Source organism: Chanos chanos, chromosome 11, assembly GCF_902362185.1.
Source record: "Chanos chanos chromosome 11, fChaCha1.1, whole genome shotgun sequence".
NCBI classification, from domain to species: domain Eukaryota; kingdom Metazoa; phylum Chordata; class Actinopteri; order Gonorynchiformes; family Chanidae; genus Chanos; species Chanos chanos.
Window position 1 is genome coordinate 16,415,617 of NC_044505.1, and position 18,089 is coordinate 16,433,705.

At 40.2% G+C, this 18,089-nt stretch overlaps 2 protein-coding genes across 2 annotated transcripts; one reads left to right on the plus strand and one right to left on the minus strand.

The window, feature by feature from the left end:
• The first annotated feature begins 970 nt into the window (after positions 1-970).
• nansa (N-acetylneuraminic acid synthase a) lies at positions 971-5,413 on the plus strand. Its single transcript, XM_030788016.1, has 6 exons — positions 971-1,102; positions 2,628-2,843; positions 3,020-3,119; positions 3,317-3,471; positions 3,844-4,110; positions 4,908-5,413. Exons 1-6 carry the CDS (start codon positions 971-973, stop codon positions 5,115-5,117), a joined length of 1,080 nt encoding a protein of 359 aa, XP_030643876.1. The 3' UTR covers positions 5,118-5,413.
• Positions 5,414-15,315: 9,902 nt separating this feature from the next.
• Positions 15,316-17,332, minus strand: LOC115823718 (CD209 antigen-like protein C). Its single transcript, XM_030787747.1, has 5 exons — positions 17,224-17,332; positions 16,595-17,005; positions 16,311-16,435; positions 16,062-16,162; positions 15,316-15,466 (listed from the first exon to the last, which is right to left on the minus strand). The coding sequence occupies exons 1-5, from the start codon at positions 17,330-17,332 to the stop codon at positions 15,316-15,318; spliced, it is 897 nt and encodes a 298-aa protein (XP_030643607.1).
• Between the last annotated feature and the right edge of the window lie 757 nt (positions 17,333-18,089).

Here is an 18,089-nt window from a genome sequence, read left to right on the forward strand (position 1 = left end):
CAGATAGGGAGTAAAAAGACAAAAGTCATTCTAAAACAGGTGAATGATCATCTATGCAGAATGCTCTTTTCTCCTTTGTATTCGTTGTAATTATAACCACAGTTTTAACAGCCAGAGAGGCTGTGTTTGACATTTTTTGAATGCTGTATAGTTATTATTTACTCAACCACTCGGTAAAGTAAGTACCATCAATCTCTCTGTGTAGGTTTGAATTTAACAGAATATTTGATTCATGTCCCTTGACAATGACCTTTGGAACGGACCATTAAATTTTGCGGCATAATCGCTTCTCTGACCCGACGCTTTATGGGGAACAACAAACTTCATTTTCGCTTGGTAGATGCAAAAGCAGGTGTGACCATTTGACCGTTTCCTGTAAGTGAAAACTCATGCTCCCTAAGAGAAACCATACACATTTCATGGGGGAAAAAGCTTCTGCCTGGCCACCTGTCCACTTCTTCAAACTTTCAATGGAAGCTGAAGTTAGGGATCACTTTGTTAATGTTTTGTTAATCCCCATAATCAATGTCTGTCAACCTTTGCTCCTATATTAATAGTCAGGAAACGTAGCTTACATTGAAGGATAGAACTGTAAACTCTGCCTTGTAACATTGTTGTAATACTTACCTAAAACAGCTCAACCCTCCTTGGTCATTTGTAATCTTGTGCAAAAAAAAAAAAACCCTAAGATGTAATAGGTTTTGGAAAGGTCTCGACAGTGCAAAAATGGTTACGTGTCTTTCCAAACGTTAAGTTATGAATTGGGCTGATATTTACCCCGGACTTTTAAGTTGAAATTTGATAGTGTAGTTTTGCGGAGCAACGTACAACCCAACCCGGAAGTGCCATTCATTTCTTAAAGTCAGTCGGTTTGTTCCGTGCAACTGAAACAGCAAGGAGCTCGCCCAGACAGACCTGAGCAATCCCTTTCATTAAGCAACTTATTTGTTAACTTCATAATACTCCAAAGATGCCTCTTAAGTTCGAACTTTGCCCCGGGAGAATGATCGGGGGGAACAACCCCTGTTTCATTATTGCAGAAATTGGACAGAATCACCAGGGAGACATCGAGATTGCCAAGAAAATGATTCGTATGGCTAAGGTAAGTCCAGTAACGGAGCCTGTTTGCAGTTGTAATAGTCATAGTACTGATTTAGGGTGCAAGAATTGCAGTAACTGATTGCGGGGAGGACTAAAATAGTACAATAAATTAATAAACTTATATACCATTAAATGCTTAATACTAGAATGCATTGGCCATGTTGGACCAGAAAAAATTAAATAGTGTTTTCTGAAACCTTGTCCATGTTGAGTTTAAACGCGTCTACGGGACCCTGTGGTACCAAAGAAACAGTTTTAACTCCAAGAGGAAACTAGTTTTACACTGTGCTCAGTTACATTAGTTGCAAAATACTGTGCATTTTTATGTATTCATGAGACTGTCAAACTCGCCCTTCCCTAAGTAGCCTTAAAAAAACAAAGCAAAAAAAACAAACAAAAAACACGAGCGTAGGTGTTACGTCATTCGAGACCAACTGACACCATAGTACTTCAGCTGTCACGTCAAATAGTGTGACGAAGAAGGGTATTGAATGATCTTTTATGCTGTCCATTGTGAATTTGGTCCTTTTATCACACATAGTTGTGCTTGGTGATTAACTAAAGAATTAGATGCATCTTATTTTTGGACTTGTTTATACGGGACCAGAAAAACCAGGTGTTCTACATCATTTCCCCCTGACAGTTAAACTCACAGTAAAGAATAGCTAAGTACTCTTGGCATGGTCCCTTTTCAGAAATTTGCAACCACGTAAAAGTGGGAAAAATATAGGCGTGGTTAGTTGCTTTTAGAGGTTTCTACTCAAACTGAATGATTGCCGTGTGCATGGCCTTTGTCAGTCAATAGGATGTCTTTCTTCAAATTAAATATCATGACAAGCTTCTAGCTCGGCCATAAATCCATTGGGCAGTTTTAACCTCGGACAAATGATAAATTCAAGCTATTACACCGATGGTCTATCCGCCGCATGAGTTTCCTGCTCATTCATCCAAAAGATGTTCAGACAAATGTTAGGATAACAGGTGTGGTCAGACTGAACTTAGACTCCCTTATTTTAGACATCTTAGCGTCTCTTCAGTTAACTTCAGCCCCTGTCAAACGGTTGATTCCAGTCAGAAACGTGTGTTCCAATCCAGTGTTGGAAACCCACTCAAGTGCATACTTGCATACTTTGCCTAGCACAGGTGCACCTAGCACCAGAGACAAAGACTTCAGTGATCGGTAGATGAACTGAATGAGGTGGAGAGATGCTGGACTGGAGCAAAAATGTGCTGTCTTTACGCGTCTCCAGCACTGGGGTCGACGGCCGTTGTTCTTGTGTGACGTCCCATTGTCTTTGGCTTACGTCACGCGTCTGAAAAATGATCAAGCAGCATTTGAACTAATGCTCAACGTGTTTACTCAGAGCCATGACTGTATTGTGTCAGTTGTCACATGTCTTCAGTTAGCTGAAACACTGAATGTCTGTCCTTTAAGTCAGGGTGAAAGCTGGATCCACAACAAAATTTACAGATCGTAATAGATTTCTCAGATATATGCTAATCATTTGGTCACATTTTTCTTACAGGACTGTGGGGCAGATTGTGCCAAATTTCAGAAAAGTGAACTAGAGCACAAATTCAACAAAAAAGCCCTGGAACGCCCGTATACCTCAAAGCATTCCTGGGGGAAAACGTATGGTGAACACAAGCGCCACCTAGAGTTTAGCCATGAGCAATACAAGGAACTTCAGCAGTACGCCAAGGAAGTTGGGATTTTCTTCACTGCATCAGGAATGGATGAGGTGAAGAGTGTTTCTAAATTTCATTCACAAACTCGCAAAGATTTTAGTTGTGACTGCGCTATATCTTGCTCACGCAAAAAGAGTTAAAATTTTTTATAGAATTAATTGTTTACAAAAACCCGGGTATTTTCTTAAAGATCTAATCTTAAGTGGTTCTTGCGTCCTCTGCTTTGAAGATGGCTGTAGAATTTCTCCATGAACTGAACGTGCCTTTCTTCAAAGTTGGCTCAGGAGACACCAACAATTTCCCTTACCTCGAGCGAACCGCCAAAAAAGGTATTAATTAGCGAGTTACTCAAATAACGGTCAAATTATGTGAGACTGTGTGCTCTGTGACAGTGTTTAACTACGCAAAAGTGAACAACACTTCTTTGTGTGCTTCATTTGAATGCTGTGTAAATACACTGTGACTCCATCCACTTTGCCCAACTCTGGTTGGTGAGTTGGCTCATGTTGGATTTGTCCTCTGATAGGACGGCCCATGGTCGTTTCCAGTGGCATGCAGTCTATGGAGACGATGCGACGGGTTTATCAGACGGTGAAGCAGCACAACCAGAACTTCTGCATCCTGCAGTGCACCAGTGCTTACCCTCTGGAGCCTGAAGATGTGAACTTACGTGTGATCGCCGTAAGGAACTCACTGTCTGTGGTGTCTGCAGTGACCCCTCTCTTTCTTTCGTTCTGTCTTTCTCTCTTTCTTGCCAACTCTCTTTTCCCTCTCTCTTTCTCACTCTCTTGTTTTCTCTCCATGTGTCTTTTTATGACTCCTCCTCTTCCATCTGCCCCTCCTGACTTGGTAACTTCACAACTTATTAACAAATCAGTGGAAACAAGATGTTGGCTTCTGTCTTCATCCTTTCAAGTTATACCATATATCAAAATTCCACACATGTTTATATTATTTATATATAAAATGGAATGGAATATAAAATGGAACAGTTGGTGTGTTTGTCATAGTACAGTATATACCTACAGTCCTGTGTTCCTTTCACAAACACAGGAATACCAGAAGGAATTCCCTGATATTCCCATTGGGTACTCTGGCCACGAGAGCGGCATAAGCATCACCGTGGGAGCAGTTGCGCTGGGTGCAAAGGTGGTTGAGCGTCACGTGACCCTGGATAAAAGCTGGAAAGGCAGCGACCATGAAGCCTCTCTGGAGCCCGCCGAGCTGGCCGAGTTGGTGCGCTCCATTCGCATCGTGGAGAAGGCACTGGGGACAGGTGTCAAACAGATGTTGCCCTGTGAAGTCCCCTGTCATGATAAGGTAAGAATAGTATAACAGTCCAGCACAAGTTTGCATTTCCGAGATCAGATTCAGTGACTTGTGCCATGATGCACATAATATAGTTACAAGTCGGTTACAAAAAAAGCCATTTTACTTCTTGGAAAGATTGTATTGGATGGTTGGAAGAGGATTTGAGCAGCAGTTTTTTTTAGGTTGAGTCAGTGCCAAATATTTCATTCTTACTGCAGTCATTTCAGTAAGAGTTCGATGGTGATTCAGTACTAGATTCAGTTGCAAATTTAGTGATTCAGGCAATTTGTGGAATTGATGGTTTCACCATGGAGACATTTGGAGTTAAGTTTTGCATTGAGTCACAGTTTTGGAAAATGCCTGTTTATCATTTTCCTCCTTTGGAAGTCTGGCAGGTCACTTGAGTTCATTTCAGATGATCGTGATTCAAGATTTGGTGGTTGGGGGGGGGGGGGGGGACCCAGAGTTTTTCAGCTGTTTTATCGACATAGAAAAATTGTGATGCGTTCAAGTCATATTGCGAAGCATCTCACTGTCTCTTTGTCTGCTTTTCTCAGTTTGACTGAAGTACAAAGAATATGTCACTGAAAGCATATCAGAACTTTCTAGAACAACCAGTTGCATTGTGTTTTAATCTTTGCCGCATACACGAAACCTTCATTCCCAGACCTGACTTTTCTTTTGGGTTGTACTTTGATTGATTGATTAGGAGATCGGAATGCTGCTCAACGTATGAGGTAACCGAAAATCACTGTTTTTTTTTTTTTTGTTTGTTTGCTTGTTTGTTTGTTTGTTTGTTTTTGCAGCTGGGAAAGTCAGTGGTGGCTAAGAAGGCCATACCTAAGGGAACCGTACTCACCATTGAGATGCTGACCGTGAAAGTCGCTGAGCCAAAGGGAGTGGTGCCCGAAGACATTTTTCAGCTGGTGGGAAAGAAGGTGTTGGCAGACGTCGAAGAGGACGACAGCATCACTGAGGATGTCGTGGACAGTTACGGCAAGAAGGTCAAATCCTGAGTCAGCTCCGCTCTGCTGCGTCCAGGATCAAGTCTTTGAACAACTGGACCTTTAATTAATATGAAAATGATATTTGTACAGCCAGAGAATCTCAGTGGATAGAATCATTTGCCAATTTATGAATTTGGATATTTATGTTTCTGATGCCCCTCGTACAACCTCATGATTGCAACACTTTGCAACTTTGTACTCTGCCTAGAGAGGAGAGTCACTGAATGTCTGATTAGACCACACCACACGGTTTTCACTCATGTCTCATTCACGCCATAAATCATTCAATTAAAGTTTAGAACAAGCCTCTTTTGTGTGTTTTTCTCTGTACCACTGAAGTTTCCCATCTGAGGAAAAATCAGACACATTTTTACAAAAAAAAACAAAAAAAAACATGACTTCATCTGAGAGGTACTGGGACTGCATGTGAAAAAAAAACAGGAACCTACACAGTTCTTCTGTCGTGGTAAATTACGAGGCAGCAGTACAATATAATATACATACTGAGTGGAAAAGTTACATACAGCTTGAAAGTTCCTAAAGGATCAGTGCTGGATACAAACATTACAGAACAAGAAGTAACAGGCGGAGAGCCATATTTGTGCACTGTGGGGAATATTCTAGCAGAAATTCTCTGTGGCATTAGAATCAGATGAGACAAAGACATATCCTCACACAGACACACACACACTCACATATACATTCTATATACATTCTCCATCTGTGGAGATTTACAGAGCTAAATAATAACTCGCACAAATTGACGTGAACTGGAGGGTTAAGCAGAGTATATGCTCGCTCCAGTCTCGGCTGCGTTGGGCATCGATGTTTTTGATGTTAAGATAATAAACAGGCACAATGATGGCTCGAGGTTGATGGCCGTCTTTACTGAGGTTAAAATGATGATACAAGTTTCAAGTTTATTTAGAGCCCAATATCACTGTTTACAGTCTCAAAGGGCTTTACATGCCACAACAATCAAAATCAAAACAGGACGGCACCCCCTGACTTAATCCTCAGCTGTTACACTCAAAGCAAGAGCAAAGAGGAGAGAGAATGAGCCTCCTCTTGCACATGAAGTTATCGGAATCACCCAGACTGAGTCTTGATGTTACAGACTAGAAAAAAACGATCCTTCTCGCACACAGATATACCATGTGCGGCAGAGGACAGCCGTGGTCTAAAGGGCAGAGAACCGGGCTTGTGACTGGAGGGTTGCCAGTTTGATTCCCAGGCCCAACATCCACGGCTGTGTGCCCTTGAGCAAGGCACTTAACCCCAATGCTCCCCGGGCGCTCACCAAGGAGGCTCCCCACTGCTCCCGCGTCTGGTGTGTGTTCACTACTGGTGTGTTGGATGGGTTAAATGCAGAGGACAAATTCACTGCTCGCTATTCACAGTGTGTGTGTGCAGTCACTGAAACTTAAACTTAACTTTTGATCTCGGGTTACTGTGGGGCCTGGCTGAATATTCTCTGCCATCACAGAGCGTTCCCCCATGTCAGGATAACGGTAAAATACGATCACAGCCCAGTTCGCTTAATGAACAAATTCACCATATGCGGATGTTACACCCAAATGTGCATTTTCTTGTTTTGTGCATTCTACCAATCCAGGTATATTATATATTTCCTGTGCTCTAAGGTGAGTGCTGGTTCACATCATTCACACGGGTGAAAAAAGTCCACTCTCACTCCGGTTTGGAGTGGAAGTTTGGGAGTTCCCGTTATCTGTGGCCACCAAGGTCAAACGTCCTTGGCTGCACAGGGCATATCTGTGTATGTGAGAGACACCGATTTCTCTAGTCTTCCTACATCAAGACTCAATCAGTGTGCCTTTGATGACCTCCTCTCTGCTTTTGCTGTGTATCGACCCTTTTAACTTCAATAAAGACAACAAGCTACCCCAAGTCATCATCGTGCCTGTTTATTATTTTCAACATTTAAAAAGTAACATTAAAATAGATAACATGAATTCCAAACTTACACACCAAACTGAGGTGAGTGTACTCTGAACATAAATTAACATAAATTATTATGTGGCGGATGTAAACCAGTACTCATCTGAGAGTTGGGGGAAATATGCCTATATAGAAGAATGCACAGAACAGAGAAATGTACATTCTGGCAGGAATCCATCCATAAATGGTGCATTTGGTTAAGATGTATACGCAAGCATACCATTAAGCAAGCAGTGTGTGGACATATGCATATGTTTTCCTCTGTTATCTCAATACCATCACTACTGGGAACATTTTCTTATTACAGACAACGTTCAGTTAGGCCCCACAACTGTGAGTCTGAAGTGTTTATTATCTATGGCAGCCAAGGTCAAAGACCTTGGGTAGCCTGGGAGTGGGCTATCTTTGCACGAGAAAATGTTTTGGTTAGTCTTGGTGACATCCAATGCACAGTATTTTAACAACAAATGGAAATGCCCAGCGTTTTGGTGACATCAAGGTTAGGTGAATTGGAGACACTAAGTTGCCCCTGTGTTTGTCTGTGTGTCTGCCCTGTGATGCCCCTGTGTTTGTCTGTGTGTCTGCCCTGTGATGCCCCTGTGTTTGTCAGTGTGCCCTGCAATGGACTGGCGACCTGTCCAGGGTGTTTCCCCGCCTTTCGCCCTATGAGCACTGGGATAGGCTCCAGCACCCCCCGCGACCCTAATCAGGATAACTATGGGTCTTCAGGTCCTGACTCTCTTGTTCTTGTTGTGTTCCCTTCAGAGCTTTTTAACAACAAATGGAAATGCCTAACAGCACAAACAATGTTCTTTTTAGTGTAACATAATAGCTTAAAGAATGAAAAAAGAAAGAAATTTAAAGAAATTTTATACTTCTAGACATTCTTAAACACGTGACAAAATTAAATTACATATGCAATGACTTTCTGTTAGTATCATCTTTAAGTATTTTAAAAAAATACTGTATTGTGGCTTTCTATTGCCTGCTTAAATAAAGGTAAGGGTAAAACCTGTCCTTAAAACTTATTTAAAGAAAGACAATATTTTAAAGAAGTTTAAAACTGTTCGCGTGACGATAAATGTGCCTTATAGAGGAAAGGATGGACAATGGTTTGGGAACCAAAGAAAAATTCAAGAGTCTCAGATGGAGAATCATAAAACTTGTGAACCAGAGCGGAAGCCCAAACAAATCAGCCCTGGAATACCTGTACTCGAAAAACAAACGAACGAAAGTGTGGGGTTACATAAGTGCCATCTAGCGTTCGGTCATGAGAAGTACAGGAAACTTCAAGGAAGCCAAAGAGGTTGAGAATTTCTTTGCCGCACTGACAACGGAGGCGGCAATTTTGAGGATTTTGAAGGAGGAAATTTGAGCTGTGACAATTTGAGCTTTCACATGAAAAAATTAAATTAGTTTTTGACATTTTTCCATAATGACAGATCCTTAAGTGATGCTTGCACATTTGCTTTGAATATGGATGTAGTAGTTCTCTGTGAACTGAGGGTGAAAAAAAAAAAGCCAAAAACATTTCTCTCTCTCTCCATATATTTTTCTCTACCTTCTCCTATTTTGTCTAGCCTTACTGATCAATTAATAACACCAATCCGATCTTTATAAGCAATACTTTATTTTAAGGTTCCATTTTTATTTATGTGTAATGGGGAGAAGGTTTCCCCCTAATGTCAAGTTCTGTTTGTCAATACTTTTACCTCAGGAACGCCCACTCAATTACCCAATTTTAATTCCACTTTATAAATAGCCACACCTCATCCAGTTGATGGAACATTTTCTTGAGTTTCCGGTGCTGCGGATGCTGGTTGTTTTTATGAATAGTCGGGTTGCCAGAAGTTTTATTAAGTACAGGAGGTATGTTTTAGGTTTAATTGAGTACCTCACATTGGCCAACTTGTTACTTACCATGGTTTCATTTTAGCCGACCTAGTTTTATTGAGCGGTTGCTCACGACGGCGTAGCACTACCCTGCGGCACCAAGGTAAATGGTATTGAACCATCTATCAGTGTTTATTTTATTGGGATGGACTTAAGTTTTAATCAGAGTTTCGTTGTCTCGTAGGGTTACAGCCACTGCTGTTTTGCTTATCGTTTTGCCTTACTCATTGGTTTTGCCTTATTTATTGTTTTGCCTTTTTTTGTACTTGATTGTGTCGCTGGCTTTACTGTTTGTTTTGCTTCCTTGCTTTATTTTTTTGCTTGTTTTGGATTTATTTCTTTGTTTATTTTACTATTTCATTGTTTTGCCTGCTTTACTGCGCTTTGCATGAGTTACCGTTTACTGCGTTGCTTGAGTTTTTGCTTATTTTTAAACCGGCTGTTCTTTAGTATTTAGTTCGTTTTTTCTGACGGATGCAAGTGTTCAGTGTCTGGCGGTCGTGCTGAGGGGAAGTTTTATCGTTGGGTCCCCCACTATTAACCATTGCCGGCTTAGCCTGTTTTTGGTGCCCCTTTTTTATAACATTCTGGTAACCTTAGTGACAGTTGTAGACAAACACTTGAAGCCTTTTATTGGTTTATTAAACAGTAAATTAAATTCTTTATTTGAATAAGGTTTTTGTCCTTGCATGCCCTAGTGGAAATTCCAATTGAAAAACCAGTAGCTAGTCTATTGGGATGAACTGGTCTGTACTGGTTTCAACAGGGTTTTCAGATTCTAATGGTCTGCCCAGTTAAGAATACCAGTTGAAACCATTTAAAACCCGTTTGGACCAATGGAGCTATGGGCAGTGGCTGTTCCACCCAGTTGAAACCAATAGGATTTAACTGGTGTTGTCTGCTATTTATTTCAACTGGACACAATTGGTCTCAACTGCAAACCCAATACCTGCACTTAGTGAGAAAGTGCTGTAAATTGAGAATGCATTCAAATAATGGAATGGATAGTTGATTTATCAATTAGCAGTATACAATGGCATTAAAGAATACATTTTTATGGAAATACATTTCATATGGAAATGTCAAGTCATGTGTTTAATGTTTTAACCTTTAGTGTTTCTTTCATATTCAATTTAAAACACTCATTTTTACAGCTGCATATTGCTTAAAGACAGTTTTCTGCTCTCCTATTGGTCGATCTTATCCAGCTATGGACTGATCAAAGTGCACACACTGTTTATTTGGACATGATCACTTTTTATTCAAACAGTCTTTTTCATGATTAGGAAATGCACAGATATACATTGTCACTGAACTGAAATAGTGAACACTTGCCAACAATGTCACCAGGCAGCACAACACAATTATCTTCTGATAGACTGATGCACGTTATGTGGGGGGTGCTTGCAAAGGCTTTGTTTCGATATACACTGAAAAGTTTAACATGGAGCATAACCTCTGAATGATATGTAAGTCTTTAGTATTTCACCAAATCGTCCACCAGACAATTGTACAACTATTTGTTTTGATCCACCTTTTGTAGCCGATGCTGTCAAGCCTTTGACCATTGTAGACCAGTCTGTTATGCACTACCACACCTGATACTGCCCTACCGCTGGACACCATAAGTGCTGATTAGCGACGATCAGAGGTATTTCAATGTTATGGGTGGTTGAATAAGTGATCTAGTGCAAAGTAATGCAGTTTCTTTTTAAACAATACAAATCCCATTTCTTGAATTGTAGGCTAAGAAGACGGGTACCTGTGTGCTGGGGGAAAAAAAAATCGTTGCCAAAAGAGAAAATCCACTGTGTGAGGAAACTTCGTCTGCTTTGGTTTGTAAATAGCTTACACTCATAATGCTTCTCTTATGCCAGATATACTGCACTATGGTCTACATGTTTCTCTGCCATGTAACTCTAAAATGTACTGCATATCACATCAACATGCTGAAAACTGCAGTTGTTTCTAGAGTAATGAACCTTCAGATCTGTTCACCATTTGATCTACCTGTCTGTAGGATACCTCGGAGAAGGTCCAGAAGAAGAGTGCTGTCTTCAGATGAGGTAGGACTTTCAAACATATCTGCCCAAACTCTTGCTTATGTCTCGTATAGTAAATATAGTATATAGTTTACTATAGCCATATCGTAAACATCTCAAGAGATGCGTTAATCTTTCCTTTGCAATTAGGATTCTGGTAGCGCAGATGAAGGTGGGGTGATCTCCCAGCAAGTTTATGAGGAATATCTCCAGGGGTACCAGCAATTAAAGAAGAAAAAGCAGCGACTGTCAGTGGAGCTCAGTGTTCAACAGAAGTAAGTACTTTGGACGTAAAGAGTCAATACTGGGACAGCTGTTGCCTTTCATACATTGATTGTTGTTCCCAGTGGTAAATATTGTGTTCTCATCTGTAGGATTCAGGTTGTGCAGTTATGGTAGTGGTCTTTACCATAGCACAAAGTTAAATTCTTTTGTCCTTTCTCCATTTTTATGCAACCCTAGATATGCAGAGTTGGAAGGACAAAAGAGGAGACACAAAGTGAACGTGACCAATACAAAGAGTGTGACTACTTATGGTCCATCCAGGGCAAAATAAGATCACCGCTCCAAGGGGAAGCGTTAGGTGAGCAAACATTTAAATGATGTAATTATAACTGATATGGAACTACCATTTTCGTTCCTACTACCATCTTTGTGTTTTTGGAGACTAAACGTTGTTGCAATTTCTTTGTTAAATGTGTACCAAGTAAAATTGAAAGGTTTAATTTCAGTATCCTTCGATACACCTGTGCTACCCAGCCCCTCACAGACAAGTGAAGCGACAATACTTCAATGTCCGGAAGGAAAGGTACATTTCATTACTCTGCTTTAATCAGCTTTACCTCCCCGCTGTCATTGTGTGACCATAATACTTTCAAAAGTAATTGTGACGATTGTACCAAGTAGTATTGCAAATAGGATGAATGGAATTTTCCTAACAATTTCTTTATTCTTCTCGTAGACACATTGGGGGTGGAGCCTACATTCCAGCAGGGACCTGGAGCTGGATTAGGGGAGCTAAAAATGACTCCCGGTTCTGCAAGGATCTAGCCGTAGCCGTCTGGGGGGGTCAGAGGTCCTGCGGAACCGGTCCACTGAGGGCAAGGTGTGCAACCGGCTCAAAGCCTAAGGAGCTGTTGCGAAACCTCCCCTCACTCCAGAAAAATACCAAGCAGTTAAAGGTTGGTGTTTTATTTCAGTGAAAGATGCAAGACTTTGGGAAATTTATATATTGTTTCTACTGTTTTTCTAAATGAGACTCTTTCAAGACATGACTGCTGGAAAAAGGTGTGTCCGAATCAGAGGTGGCTATGCACAGCTGGAAAATTGGGCAGTATCTCGGAAAATCATGGACATCAACAAATCACTGAAAAAGCTGTAGCAGTTAAAGTGAACTCCACAAACTGTCACTGACAGCACTTGCCACTTTAAAATCACTTTGTATACATATTTTTATATTCCTATATTTTTTTTATTTACATTTTGTATACTTCAGTTCCTCCTGTGTATGATGCATCACACTGAATCTCATTGTACATGTACAAAAATAAAGGTATTTGTGTTATACATTTACTTGTTGCCTCTTTCAATATTCTCTCAAACTTATCAAGGTGTATGTTACAGTATACATAGGTGTTGTGGATATAAATGGTTAGAACATGAATCGAATGCAATTATGTATTCACTACAATTCCAGGTTCCACCCATTGCCTTTAAGTACCAACAGTAACATTTCAGACACCATTGGGAACCCAGTATACTGGGTTATATGCCAGCTAGAACCAATAGAGGCCATTTGAGACCAGTTCAACTAGTACAGACCATTTGAGACCAGTAGCTTCTATCAGTTTTCTCAATGGGAACCAGACCAATACATTGCAGTAGACATTTGTTGGTTTTTAAATGGTTTTCTACTGGGCATTCCAGTAGGAACCAGTTAAATGTGTCTCAATTTCCCTATAAAAACCAATAGGAACCAGTTGAAATTGCTATTGGTTTTCAACTGGAATTTCCACTGGGGTGAGCGCTCTTGCAGCTCTTTCTTCCACTACAGCAAATTGAAATAAACTTACTCTGGATACTTAACCACTTCTCTGCACTTGCTTTACAATAAAGGACCTGTGCAATACTTACTGTTTACCAAAGGATTAGGTATAAAACTATTTCTTTGGGCGAAATTCCCCAGAGTGGCATTGTTGGTGGCGTTGTCCCAGGGGGTGCGTAGGCCTGACCTAGTGTTAGTTATTCTGAGTGTGAGTTAAGGGTGCGTTCCAATAACCATTTACACAAATTCCCAATAGAAGATGGGTCATAACAAACGAGTTCTCTATGGAGTTATCAGCTGGCATGATGATAATGCTGTCTTCTTTGGCATGATGATAATGCTGTGCACTCCTTTTGATCTGACAGAGATCCCAAAGGCATATAAAAATGCAAAAAAGTTACTAACAGGAGCGTATGTGAAAAGAAGGTGTTTTTTTCTTCCTTTTGTCAATACTTATGCTGATTATTTAGTTTGAAAGCCCCTTTGTGTCTTTTTGCTTGAAAGCCTCTTTTGGTTTTTGTCATTAATTATTTACTTAATGATGGATGTTACGCATGTAAATTCCACAAAAGAAATGGATTTTAGCATAGCAAATGTGTGTTTAGGAATTTCATTACTTTAAGAATGAAAAATAAAGCATTTAGAAGCTGGAAATTTCACACACTTGACTGAAAACAGCACAAGCCTCCTTGGAGTTATATTCCACCGTAACCGATAAGATCTCAGTAAACATACAGGTTTTGTTCCAGCTGAAAGAAACAAGCACTTCCCTTTCTTAAGTCTGTCGTTATTCTGCGGGTGGCTAACTACAATTGTCTGTTAACACTGATAGAGTGGGAACATATAGAAATAGCTGACATATTTTACAGGCCTAATAAGAGTTTTCAAACTGATAATCTTTTTTTCTATTACTTTGTAATTAGGAAGGAAGGATAAAAGATTAGTAAAAAACTACCTGAGGGTCTGGCTCCGTCCGTGGCCCCTAATTTAATAGCCCTACTGTAAATAATAGCTGGGGGAGAATTCAGTGCATAATGATTCGCGGTATCATTGTAGATGAGAGTTTTTCAGATAGGAGGCCTAAATGTTTAAACCACGAATTTAAATAGTTGCTTACAATCTTCCATTTGTTTAGGATAGAATAGACCTGATCACTCTCTCCGCCAACGAATATGCAAGAAAATAAAATAAATAAATAAAAAAACATCCGTATCCAAATCAGTCAGACAGTTACGCTGAATGATATAAAATGCCACCTAGTGGTTGTTTTCCAGTACTTTAATTTCTGCATTACATTTTCTGCAGCTCGTGTTTTCGTAGTCTCACATGGTAAATTGGTAGGGAGTTTCGTTCGTCATCACATATCGCTAAAAAGTGAGGCCAACATACAACCGACAACTAGCGCTGAAACGGCAAACTATAAAGTTCTCCCCGTTATTTCAAAACTAAGTGTGAACAAGTCTGCGCTGTGAAGAGGATGATAACTTGCAGAGTTCTTACTACCTCGGTGGAGAACCAGTACGATTCAGAGAAGCATGGCAATTTCTCCCTCTAAGCAGGACATTTTTTGCATGTAGCTGATATCAGCGCGAGTAGAAAAATTCGAAACAACGAAACTGATCTAAGAAAATATCATGTTAGAGGATATGTAGACATATGCTGAACTTCTGTGGTCCTTTGCTGGTGATTCTTTGTGCACCGTTCGTTTAGGATAACGCTTTTGAAAACGTGGAGGGAAAACAATTTTCAGGTCTCTTAACCAGACATTTAGGAGCATCAGTGAAAAACGTTTTATAACTTAAATTTTAGAACTGCATACCCATGAAACACCAAATCTAACCACACCCCTTGACCTTGACTGCATCAGATGCAAGGTCCACATTGAAATGATCTAGTTTTTACCGAAAGCATTTATATTAGCTCATTGAATATGTTGCCCACAACACAAATGTTTATGTAATAACGAAAGTTTAAGGAGTGTTTCTTGAGATAGGCAGAGATTTCATTTAATCAGGTAAACACACACAAAACGTTTTTTCAAAAGGTGAAAACCCATGTAATGTACCTGTTATCTGTTTGAAATCAGTACAAAGTTCCTTAGCAAAGTTTCTTTTAAAAGAAATTTGCAAAACTTTTCTTTTCCTTTTTAACAGAAAATGAAAAAAATGACATTGGTTTTTTAAATTTTTTTTTTTTTTAAAAAGAAGAGGCAGATTATTGACACTGTTCAGATGTGTTACGTATGGAAACTCAATGGCGAAGCTGCACTTCAAAAGGCCTTTGTCACATTTTCACAGACGTATTGTTGTTTCTGATCGCATGGCAAGTCATTCCAGTTCATCAGGGAGTCTTCCTGTAATAATAATATTTCTCCACAGTCCTCATTGTTCTGATCATTAGGCTCTCCAGGCATCCAGTATCTATGACAACACAGACAATCTCACTGTATTGTCTTTTTTTTTTTTTAACATTTAATTACATATGTACAATCAAAAATAAAAGCAAAAACAAACACAAATGAACAATCATCTAACTTATTAATCCATACAACCGAGAAGGACGTCTAAGGGATCATGATAACATGTAGCAGACCTGCATGGATGTCTCAGATTTCATTTAAGTAGATTTCCTGATGCCGGTTTGCATATGTCATCTCAGATGAGGCAAACTGGTATGTTAAAGCATTGGTGTTAGTTGAGAGAGTAAAAATTTGTCTCTTTTTAAGGACGAGAAGACGAATGAATTGTTAATTAAATTGCTACTGTACAACTTTGTTAAGACAGATTGCAAGTTGTTACAGTAACGATTAAAGCATGACGTCGACTGAAGTATAAAAGGTCCTTGATTCAGTTAAATTCAACAATCCCTTACCCCTGCGATGGACCGGCGACCTGTCCAGGGTGTTTCCCTGCCTTTCGACCAGCGAGCGCTGGGATAGGCTCCAGCACCCTGCGACTCTAATTAGGATAAGCGGCTTTGAAAATAAATGAATGAATGAATGAATGAGTCTCTTACGCAGAGATCACTGGAGTATTATCCACCCATTTCCATGTCCCCTCTGCGTCTGCATCAGTCAGGCCGATCCAAGCTCTTATTTTCATGCTTGAAAGAAATTGCTGGAGAAATGAACCCGAACAAATGAGAAATGAACCCGAACAAACGAGAAAAGCTTATTTAGATCTATGTTCTCCTTCCTCTCCCCTTCACAGCGGTACTTTCTTTTACCCCTGTAATCCCCCCCCCCCCCCCCCCCCCCGGTCCTACCTGTTCCTCTTCACTGTTTATGATGACCAGGTCTGCTCCTCTCTTTATACAGTCCTGTCTGCTCTCGCTCCAGCTTTTTCTCTCAGTAGAGACGAAATACTGACTGGAGCTGAAATACTTCAAGTCTTGACAACAATGTTTATGTATGATGGTTAGGACAAGAACAGATAATGCCAAATTTATGACACACACTCACACTCACACACATTAACAAAAAGTGTTGGTCTTCAGTGTTTCCCTAATTGTAGAGAAACTGCAAAGAGCAAAAGACACTAAATACTCACTCAGGTTGTTAAGCTTGTGAAGAACTCTGTCTTTCTCCTTTTTCAGCTGGTCTCTCTCTGTAGTCAGGTTATTGTATTTAGCTTCTAATTGGTCTCTCTCTGCAGTCAAGTTGTCGTATCTATTCTTTATATGGTCTCTCTCAACAGTCAGGTTGTTGCACTTAGATAGTAACTGGTCTCTCTCTACAGTCAGGTTATTGTATCTGGTCAGAAGCTGGTCTCTCTGATCACTGAGGCTGTTGTCACTAGTTTCTAACTGGTTTTCCTCCATAGTCAGGTTGTTGTTACATGTGTCTAATGGGTCTCTCCCCATAGTGTGCCAAACACACAGCGTAATGATCTCAACCAGCATGAGGACAGACAGACCCACTGCAGCCATTTTGTAGCATCTGATGTTTGCTGCGTACCTTCCTGAGTGACACAGAGAAAATGTTGCAGTGAGATTGGCCGTCTATTAATCCGCTAAAACATCCACTAAGACAGAGCTAAAACATTCATCTCTTCTTCACCCCCCCACCCCACTGTGTCTTTCTTTCTGTCTTTGTTCGTCTGTCCATTTGTGCCTCTGTGTGCTCAATCATCGCAATGCGCGCGTCTTTCCGAATAAAAGATCGAGTTTGTCCCTGTACCTGTATGGCGGATGGCTTGCTTTCTCCACGGGAAGATCACTTCTTCTTCTCCCATGTTCAGTTCGCCTGTCCAAGGGCTCCTTACAGCAATACTCCGAGGTTTCTCCATTTTCTAACATACACTAATGTACTGAGTTGACGCTGATGTCTCTACCTGTCTTAATGTTACTGTACTGCACAAGTGCACCTCACCCTGCACTGATAAAATCTCTGTGACTATTTTAGTCATATTAGTTCACAAACAGGAAACCATCAGCACAGGAAGTTAGTTTAAGAATGTTTTGATGTAAGGAGGTTTGAATTTGCTGTGAAGGATGGGGTTAACCTAAAGAAAAAACAATGTCTCTGTAATAAAACTGCAAATGGACTTTAATTAAAAGGCCTAACAGTTACTGTCAGATCGTTACATGCTGTAGTAGCGTTTGAGCGGATTAATGTTTCAAACTCTGTTATCCGGTGGGGAGCTTAAAACACCAGATATCCCAAAGTGTTCCTCACCAAAACGATGTCTCCGTCACGAGAGACAAGAGATTAATTAATTATCAGTGGTTTTGGGTCAAAAGGCTAATTACTTAGGAAGATTATGAATTTGAGGCCTGTATGTGATGAAAGGGAGATGCAAAGTGAAAAATTCTCATGGTCTAATTGTCGCTAATTGCTAATGTTGGGAATGGAGTATTTATTGTTATCAATGAATATTTAAGGAGAAATATTCATTTTAAATCCTATTCAGACTTACTTGTGGTGATTCACTTTCAGTTTTGTTTTCCTGTATGCTCCTGATGTAGAGGAATCCCCCCCGTGTAGTTTTTTTTTCCTCTTTAGAAACTACCACTCTACAGGGAAACCTATACTAAGCTCAAAAT

Coding starts and splice junctions, on each gene's coding strand:
- nansa (XM_030788016.1), top strand. CDS start 971: ATGCCTCTTAAGTTCGAACTTTGCCCCGGGAGAATGATCGGGGGGAAC. Junction 1,103..2,627: donor AAATGATTCGTATGGCTAAG/GTAAGTCCAGTA, acceptor TTTTTCTTACAG/GACTGTGGGGCAGATTGTGC. Junction 2,844..3,019: donor CTGCATCAGGAATGGATGAG/GTGAAGAGTGTT, acceptor TCTGCTTTGAAG/ATGGCTGTAGAATTTCTCCA.
- LOC115823718 (XM_030787747.1), bottom strand. CDS start 17,332: ATGGAGAAACCTCGGAGTATTGCTGTAAGGAGCCCTTGGACAGGCGAA. Junction 17,006..17,223: donor GCAAGCCATCCGCCATACAG/GTACAGGGACAA, acceptor TGTGTCACTCAG/GAAGGTACGCAGCAAACATC. Junction 16,436..16,594: donor TCACAAGCTTAACAACCTGA/GTGAGTATTTAG, acceptor ATTGTTGTCAAG/ACTTGAAGTATTTCAGCTCC.